Raw genomic sequence first — 9891 nt, forward strand, 5'->3', positions numbered from 1 at the left:
TCAACAATCAGAAATGACATTACCTGCCTGAACTAAGGATGTCTAATGGCATTACAAGACATCAAGCACTACAAGTTTTAAAATAAATTATTAGATATTATCTCGATATATTATCTCTAAACTACTGTGCATAAATATTTCATTTTTGTTCAGCAGCTCAAAGTTTACAGTCTGAGTACAGTTTCAAAATGATCACCCCCCTGTATGCAGGAGTGATTTCAATGGCGTGCATTTCCACTCTGATATCACTCAGGCACGGCTGTGTTAGTAACAGCAGTCACAGCTGGTTGAATTGCTTTCAGTGTTTGGTAGAGTACCTCCAGATTGCCCTGTGCGTTTTTTAGAGTAAAAACCGTTACATTTCTCACTTGCAAAAAGAAACAAGAGTCTACAGGAAGTTCAACATTTTAAAAGGGTACAATTTTGCTGGGAAGTAAATGGAACGTGAGAAACATTTACAGCAAAAACTATTTGGATTCTTTACTGTAACATCAACAAATAGAAAGAGAATAGATTGAAGAGATCACCAATAAATATCCTGCACATCCAGAGACTGCTCATTTAAGAATTACTGTTTGGTATTCTGGCTTAATCCAGCAGTGTGACAGTCCTAAACTGCTGTGACAAATGATAGATAAAAAAAATGGAGGAAATAATTTATTAATGACATTATTCTGCCTTTATGGTACCATTCAGTTAACATTACCTTTTACTGTGCAGGGAAAAAACCCACCATTTACAAAAGCCTTTAAATAAACATTTAATTTTTTTATTAAGTTCTGCAGAACACAAACCTCATTACAAAGCTATTAGGGGCAGAGACTGCCATCAGACATTTTAGCATTAAAGATTCAGACTCTCTTCACACTGCTGGGACCCGTACTGCAAACCCAGAGTCACTGTGACCCAGCCCCGCGGTGAACCATTAGCAAGGTCAGAACACTGCAGAAAGGGCCAGCATCATAGGATCACAGGCACGTTCTTAAACTTTACAGGGACGTTCAAAAGTAAGCAGCATTTTCTGTAAAGTGTTTATTATAAAAGATTGTGGAGGAGCAGGGAGTCCCTTTAATTAAGCTTTCTGAATTATACATTAAAAAGGAGGTATTAAGCATCATGATTCATTTGACTTGTTTCTCCATAATTAAACATGTTGATTCTACACACGCGTGGTTTCACTCCAGGGTCACGTATGTGGCGTCAGTCGCCACGCCGCAGTTGTTATCCTTCATGGACATCAGCACATAGCCGTCATTGCCCCAGTAAGTAGACCAGGAGTTTTTAACCAGCCAATAGGGCTCCCCCTTCAGGACGCCATAGCCAACTGCAAGCACTGCATGGTCAAGGTCATTCACAGTGTTACCTGCAGAAGAAGAAGGCGACCAGTCTTAATGCAAACCTGCATTCCTTTCTTCAAAGAAAATCAATTTAGCCCCACCTCTACAAGACACTGCTGATAGGATAGGTAGGGTGTCACTCTGCCAGGCAATCAGTCAATGCAATCTATATACAACAGCTTAAACTATTACAGCTCATGTACGGCTTCCTCACGAAACAGAATGCCTTAGGCAGAGAATTCCATCATGACAAGCAAACACCCGAACCAGAGATCTGTAATCAGAAGACACTGTGCCCAGGAAGCAGGTCGACTCAGTTACACAACTCTGCGCCAGACAGCTGCAGCCGTCACGGAGTCTGTGTGCGAGCAAGACAGATCAGACTGTAGCTTCCTTCACTCAACGTGGCTTTAGCTACAGAGTCCAGTTAGAATAAGAAACTTGAGACACACTTGCAGAAAAGCAGTCAACAAAACCTCCACCAGGAAACTAAAGCTGCAAGTTCATTTGACTACTTCAAGGACCAAACACTGCAGGCTCTAATATTCTTAACCCAGTATCAGGATCATGATTTATGATTAAAGCCCCAGTGTGCTAATGTTTCTCTTTAAAACATTGACTTATTTAAGCAAAATGCTGCCCTAGGCAAAATGCTGCCCTAGGCAATCAGGGGTACTGCACAGGCTTACAGAAACAACCACTAAAAAAGCTTCAAAAGAAATTAGCAGAACGAGAGCCTTTACTAACACAGACTACACATGCATATTACTCTGGTAATAAAAGAGTTTGCAGAAAATCCTTTCCATTCCCAAGCAGGACCCGGCACTGCTCTGTAACTCTAGTTAGAATTGGATAGTTGCAGATGCATTAGGACTGCTCAAGTGTACCAACTGTGACCAGAAGCTGTCTATTAAAACTGGATCAAAGAGGAGGACCCAGCTGAAAAGAAGGGTTTACCCAACAGTAAATCATTCTGAATGCATGCAACTACCAAATCTAACATTAGATTTTTAAAATGTAATTCAGCTTTAAAAAAAACCTCACTGTGCCTGTAAATTTCAAACATTTTCAGAATGTACGTTTCATTTGAGAAATGCCCAAGGCTAGAGAATCCTAGGCAATCCTGCAGTTCCCTGTGCTGCTGTGAGTTAATGTTCCCTGTATCCCAGCTGCCTGCACGCACTGCTCCCTGTATGTGGAGAGCCAGTCTCTGAAGCGTGCGATACCGCCACTCACCACACTGGGGCTCGTAGTACACCCCGCTGCTGTAGAACAGGAAGGACTTGTGCGCCGCATCGATGCTCACCGCCACCGGCCCATTCTTGAAGATGGCCAGTTTGAGAGCCTCCAGGTCGCCAGAGGTCACATTGGTATAGCTCTTCACCTTGGCTGTGAGCTGGGACTGGTTGTAGTGGCAAAACCCGTTCTGGAGAGGAGACAAAAGAAATAAGCAACACCATTCAGTCTCAGCCAGCGCTCTTTTAAAGTGGTGGTAGCCAACTGTATGTTTTACCTGTAAATGCAGTACCAGTCGCTGTGCAGGACTTTGTGCAATTTTGAAAAGAAACACAAGACTGCCTTCTAGCAAACCTGAATTTACAGAGCACTATAAATTCACTTCCTATGCATCATGTTTTGGGACCCTAGTGCTGCACAGGAAGGGGATTTGCTGTAGATACTGGTGCAAGAGGAAGTTGCATTAACCTGAAAACAGTAAAATACATTGAGAACACTGTGCTAATGAAGCAAGAATAATGCCCCAGCCCCCCCCCCTACTCTGCTCTACCCCTGTGTAGAGTCATGCTGCCCCAGCCCCCCCACTCTGCTCTACCCCTGTGTAGAGTCATGCTGCCCCAGCCCCCCCACTCTGACCTGTCCCAGGTACGGCCCGTAGGATTCTGCAGTGGCGATGCCCCCATGCTTCATCACCCACTCGTAGGCTCTCCACTCCTCTCCCCCATCACAGCCATTGTTCCCAAAGCCCCAGGTGCAATCCACCAGCATCTGCTGGGACAGGACCACCTGCAAACCAGTCTGAGACAGAGCACACAGGAGCCTTAGCTACTATAGTCAGCAACTCCCCTCCCCACCATCCATTTCAACTGACATGGTTAAAATAAAAATAAACTGTATATTCATTGTTGGAAATTATTCAATCTTAATAAAACCCCCCCCCCCTTTGTTAATGGGATTAAGAAGTATATCACGGTAAGTATCACTCTGGTGGTAGTGTTGCACGAATGTCTCGCATCTGACACTTCACACGTAATATCGTGGGGGGGGGGGGAGTCACTTACAATAGGATAACCGATTTAACATCTCATCCACAAGATGGAGCACAAGGAGACGACTCCCAGTGTGTCACCCCAGTCAGTCATCGTCTCCTCCCTAGGGATTTGAACCAGTGACCTTCCGATTACAAGCCCTGGACTCTAACCACTGGACCACACTGCCTCCTTGAGAGTTCATGAAAACTGTTAAAAACATCAATTCAGTTGTGAAAACAATTGTTTTTCCCCCCAACTACACACAAAAAAAACCCAAAAGAAAACATGTTAACCCTCACCTTCAAGAAGAGAGCACCCTCTAGTGCTCCAGTTGTGGCATAACTCCAGCAGGACCCGCAGATAGCCTGGTCCTTCACAGGAGTCACTGCGCCTGGGGTGAGGGAGGCAGCAGTGGGAGGAGTCAGTCATGCTCCAATACACCCTGCTCTTCTGTGCAGCTGGTTTTACCTGCTTGACTACCAATTACCTTTGTATCCCTCAGCAGATAATACTGTCTGCCACACTGGTACAATATTCAGCCTCAGGCAGAAATATATATCGCTCCCCACCATGCCACTGACTTTACCTAATGTTTACACTTCCTTATGCTGTAGTCTAATATAAAATTTAAACACAATATACACATCTACATCTATGGCAAACTCAGATACTGGCACACGGGTCACACTGTGCTGGTTTTACATACAATAAGACTATTTACACAATGCATTTCTTTTAATAATGTCACATTAATTCCCACTATAAAACCAATTGGTGTTCTACAGCTTGCTTTGTGGTCATTTAGTTACTTCAGGACCTACATATTAAAGACACTGCTGTCATTTAGAAAGCAGAGCAGCTATTCAAGCAGACTGCCGTACCGTACAGTCTCCAGTCGATGCTCTCGGGCAGCAGGACGGATTGGTAGTGCTCGTGGGGGAAGGGCAGTCCCTTGTTGGGGGTCTTCCTGCCCTTGCGGCCCCTCAGGGAGGCCAGCTCCTGGGCTGTGCGGTCACTCAGGTGGTTCACTGCCAGCTGGAAGGGCAGATGGGCTCGGTTCATGGAGTGGATGTACCTGGGGAGACAGGCAGGGTCAGTCTGGAGCCCTGTGCATACAAGCAGACTCCATTAACACTGATAATACACTGGAGCCCTGTGCACACACAGGTCTTTGGATTTGCTAGAGTAAACATCTAAATGATCACAATCACCGATATGGAGCGTAGGAGAAAGTCTCGAGTTATCTTTCTTATTCTTTTAGAGCTCCGCTGGTCATCGGCATGACTTAGCTATAAAAGGTCAGACAGCTCTGGTCTCAAACAGATGTTTATGCATTTCTCTTATCAGACAAAAACTTGAGTTCAATCCTCTCAACCAGCTTAGTTTCAGATTGAGGGTGTAGAGTCCACTTCACCTTACCTGAGATTGTGGACAAAGGCATGCTTGCGCGTCTCGTGCTCCTCGTCTCCATAGCGACGCTGGAATCTGTCGCGGAAGTGTCCAAAAAGCCGATGGGCACGGTCCTCCTGGTAGGGGCTTACAAAGTCCTGCATGGGATTGGCCAGGACCCTGTGCTCCACCCCTGGCCCGGGGAACCCAGTGCACTGCAGACCTGTGGAGAAGACAGAGGGGGGCTGGGTGAAACAGACTACATCACTGAATCTGTGCCACGGGAGGCCTGTGGTCTCTTTCGTGGTTATAAACACAGAAGCAATGCAAACAGTTCTGGGTTTCAGATCTACCCCTATTTTGGTATATTATTAAAACTGACCAGGGAGGCAGGAATTTGAATCAGGCTCCTTCTAAACCGAGGCTGAACGGATCACATTTATCAAAGCATGAATAAACCTCACCTGCATTTTATTACTGACAATCATCCATCCAAAGTTTCACTCTCTGAACTAGTTTTGCGTCACCCATTAGAATTGTAACTAAATTTTGTTTCATAGTTGAATGAAACCTTCTGAATAACGTTACGCTAACACATTGACTTGCATACCGCTTTGTAGTTTTCCACATAATGAAAAACTACAGGAAAAAAGAACAAAGAGAAGGGAGAAGGCATGGGGTGAGGGTGCTGAGAGAAGGAGAGCAGGATACTGCCAGACAGGGAGAAGGCATGGGGTCAGAGCACAGAGAAGGAGAGCAGCATACCGTCAGGCAGTGAGAAGGCGTGGGGGTCGGGGTGCAGCGAGAAGTCACTGTAATCCACCTCGTACTTGTCATAGTGGGACCCCAGCAGGGTGTTGTAGCCACGCATCTCATAGTGCAGCGGCACTGCCGCACTGCTCACCCACAGCGTGTACGTGTTCTTCTTCTTGCCCTCCAGAGTCACGTTCTGCCACACCTCGCACAGCTGCCCGCGGAAGTACTCCTCCCTGACCAGCTGGGTAACAGACATTTAAAATGAGAAAGTGGATGGTTTTGTGAACAAAAACAAAGCATCCCAGGGTAATACCATAATGGGAAAGGCTTCTCTGATCATATGGTTTGTAGGGCTGGACCGATATGCTAATCTCGCATGAAGATACACATCACGATAAGCAAACTGTCCGATTCGATCTTCTGTATCATGAAAGTAGCCAATGGTCATCTAATTGACCATTTTGTTACGAGAAATTAAGACAGGGAGCGCATGTATCCATACCAGCTATAAAAAACACACATCTTCATTCAAGTACTAGAGACACAGAGAATCCTAGAATGCAGCAGTTAAACATGTCTCGTCATGGTGCCGTCTCATTGATATGTTCAGAGGCGTTTCTCTACTGGAAACACCTACAAATGAAACTTGAAAATCATGCGTTACCAAATCCTAACTCAAGTGTACTGTCAATATCGCAAAACCTTCAGTCACATCCCCGATCCTGGGAGCACACACTCAGTACCGCACCTGGAACCCCTCCAGACTGGGGAGCACGCTCTGGGGCAGCACGGGGTCAGCCTTGGTGCCATTGACCTGGAAGCACTTGATGACGTTGACCTCGGTCTCGCTGGTCTCGGGGGTGAGCTTGTAGCTGCAGCCGGCCGGCTTCTCAAAGCCAAACTGGTACGTCTGAACTTGGCCTGAAAGCAGAGGGAGGGACAGAGAGTCAGCCCCCTGACACAGCAGCCTGTCCGGAGCAGACCTGTGGAGAAGGACCGTGCCCTCAAGAAGGTTCCCAACATACCCTGCCAGTCTGAATCATTCTTGGTAGTTCACAAATCATACAGCTCATCTAACTTTGAATTGAATCCTAATTGTTGGCTGTAGCATAAGCTAGAGGTTTAAACTGGAGGTGGGGTGGCTTGTCTTGCCTCTCTGGAGAAGCACTCGTCCACTTGGAATGAAACTTGCCAAGAGCTCAAGGTATCAGAATGAGGACAGCTGTCCATCTCACATGTACTATAGTTCAAACTCACTTTAATTTGTCATCAGATCATGTTAACTACAGCAAAGGTACCAGGATGTTAGCCTTTTCCTCTATACGCTATTTTGTAAATATATACACATATACACCCCCCCCCCCCCCCCCAAACAAAAAAGCATTCATTTCTGCAGCAGAGCCAGTTATAATAACTTGCTATAATTTCCTGTGAGACTTCAAAAGCAGGTCACAGGTCAAAGCGAAGGGAGCCAGTGGACTCCCAAGCTCACCATGGTAGTAGCTGATGCGGCTGACCCCTCCAGTCAGGTTGTACCAGGCTTCAAAGGGCTCCTGGATCTCCGCGTAGGGCAGCGAGATCACTCCTGCAGCAGACAGACATTGTGTTACTTCATGAGGACTCAGTCACACCCACAGCATGCTTCCTACTGGGGCTCAGTAGCACCTCCAGGCTATCAGACACAGATCCATCCACAGCCCATCCACCCTTGAACTGAACAGCACTGCCAGATTGTGCACACTTCAGGTTATCAGAAGTGGTTTGTGAAGTCACATGTGGTCAGCACATTCTCTTTAAAATGGCACAGTAATTGTTTCCCGATGTTTACAGCAGCAATCAATCAGGAATGTAGCGACGGCATCTTTAACCAAAACTAAAATATATCATGGTGCATTACATCGGACTGGCAACAGTGAATTGCCAATACCTTCAAATCAGAAGCTATTTTTCTGGAGTCAGGGATAAAGTATTTTTGCCAAACAGTCATGAAGTGAAGTCAGCTGACAAGCTAATGATCAACTTCTGCTTTGGGAGTTTGAGACCAAGAAACATGCAAGCTCCAAAATGCAAATTCAGCAAAGAAACTGAATTTAGAGCAAGAGCCCCACACCCAGAACAGGAACTGAAACAAACTACAGAAACAGCATCGACACACGGAGCAAGGGTTACTGTCCCAGTATTTGGTTTTACTGAATCCGATACAGTGGGTTTCATCTATCTGTTGAACTGCAGAGTGTCCTGCATGTTAGGAATATCAATTAGCAAGACCCATGGACATTGCTTAACATAGAACTTTAGATTTATTTTCGCAAACAGGCATAGAGAGGACGTCCCTTCTGGGAAATACCTGTGGATCTCTGTTTGAGAGGCCCAGGATTGAACAGTAGGCAGGGGCTGTTCTTTCACCCCCTGGCAGTGCACCCACCTGTAGCCAGTGCCACGATAAATACCATGAAGACTTTGGTGCCATCTGCACCCCCCAATTCTTTACTGGAACATCTATTTTATTATTTATACATGCATTTCAACATGTACAGCATTCTCTCCCCAAACCAAACATCGGCTTAACGTTTGGAAAGACGCACTTTCAATAAGCCTGGCAAATTAAATATCCCACGAGAATTCTCAGCCAATTCCTAGTTTAAGCATCAGTCACAGGGGCAAAGTTAAAATCACAGCACCTGTGCAAGATGTGGCAACACAAGCAGAACATTTATCACAAGAGCAGGCTATTCTAGCAGTAGCCCATTGATCTCAGAACTTTGTCGAACAGTTGGGTATTCAAGAATCTCACTGTTCCTGTCTCAACAGCATGACTCGCTCCCGAGGTGTGCTTGAAATCTCCATTACTAGGTTTCCATGCAGAAAGAACAGATTCTGCTGAATCTGAAAACCATGTACTGAGTTTACAAGCCAAACTCAATGGAGTCTCGAGCAATCAGTGCTTCTGAATCCCATTATAAACCCCCCCCCATGATTGACTAGCCACACCCCCACAAAGTTATTTAGGTTATAGGAGGCTTTAGGAAACTGTCCCCATGTCTATCATCTAAAATAAAGAATGGCTGCATCTTACCAGAGACGTGGTAAACAGCGCCGAAGTCAGGAGCCTTTGCCACAGGCTTGCCTTCCAGCAGCACTAAGGGAAGATCAACAAGCGCAGGTTAATACAACAAAAACATTTTATTTATACAACAAGGAACCCAAGGCACTTCACAAGACTTAAAGGTACAGTTAAAAGCCAATTTAAAAGTCTGAACTTAACATAATTTGGAAAGGAGTTTCAAAGTCTGGGTGCACAAACAAAAAGCGCCCCGTCACCCTGAGTGTGCAGCTTGGAGTTGGGGACAACCAACAGACCAACCTCAGAGGCACGCAGGCTGCGAGCAAGGGCAGAGGGAGTAAGCAGCTAGGCAATATATAAAGGAGAAGTGCCACTTAGAGCTTTATATATTAGCATTGCAATTTTAAAATCAATCCTAAAGTTAACAGGCAACCAACGGAGTTGACATAGTACAGGTGAGATATGATCACAAGATTTTGATCTTGTTAGGATAGAAACAGCAGCATTCCGGACATATTGGAGCCTTCTAAGAGTATTTAGTTTGGAATCCATAGTAACACCCAAGTTTCTAATACTAGAACTGACCATATAAATGCTGCCCATCTCCTGTGGTATATTAGCATATACCTTGTTGAGAGATTACATCTGTGGTGCATTGATTTAAGACAGGGCTTTTCAAACTCGGTCCTGGGGACCCCCCTGTGGCTGCTGGTTTTCACTCAAACCTAGCTCTCAATTACTTAACTAGACCCTTAATTGAACTGATAATTTGCTTAATTGTACCTTTACTTGTTTTCAGCTCTTAAACAGTTGCATATTTCAAGTTAGCTGTAACACTTGATAAGTGACTTGAACTAGCATTTCTAATAATTACAGTTATTAGAAATGTAGCGAGGTGCGCCAAGCTTCCCGATTGACAGGATGCAGGCCTGAAGGGTTACATGGGCACCAGGGGATCCGGAATACTCAAATAGGACGGTTCTTAACTAAACTTTAGTTTGCTAAACTTTAAAATGAGGTTTTGTTTGCACAAGTCATCGGGGTTTCGTCAAAGTCTCTGTCTGACAAAATGAAGCAA

The 9891-nt window shown here is 45.2% G+C and overlaps 1 protein-coding gene across 1 annotated transcript; it reads right to left on the reverse strand.

Moving 5' to 3' along the window:
• Nucleotides 1–747: 747 nt before the first annotated feature.
• LOC121303436 (digestive cysteine proteinase 1-like) lies at nucleotides 748–8907 on the reverse strand (the record flags this gene model as incomplete). Its single annotated transcript, XM_041234141.1, has 10 exons — nucleotides 748–1363; nucleotides 2574–2763; nucleotides 3210–3371; nucleotides 3904–3995; nucleotides 4486–4679; nucleotides 5024–5216; nucleotides 5759–5990; nucleotides 6498–6670; nucleotides 7242–7334; nucleotides 8826–8907. Coding segments are annotated over 10 exons (1599 nt in total), but the record flags the coding sequence as incomplete, so codon positions are not given.
• Between the last annotated feature and the right edge of the window lie 984 nt (nucleotides 8908–9891).

The sequence above is a fragment of the Polyodon spathula genome, chromosome 32, assembly GCF_017654505.1.
Source record: "Polyodon spathula isolate WHYD16114869_AA chromosome 32, ASM1765450v1, whole genome shotgun sequence".
NCBI lineage: Eukaryota > Metazoa > Chordata > Actinopteri > Acipenseriformes > Polyodontidae > Polyodon > Polyodon spathula.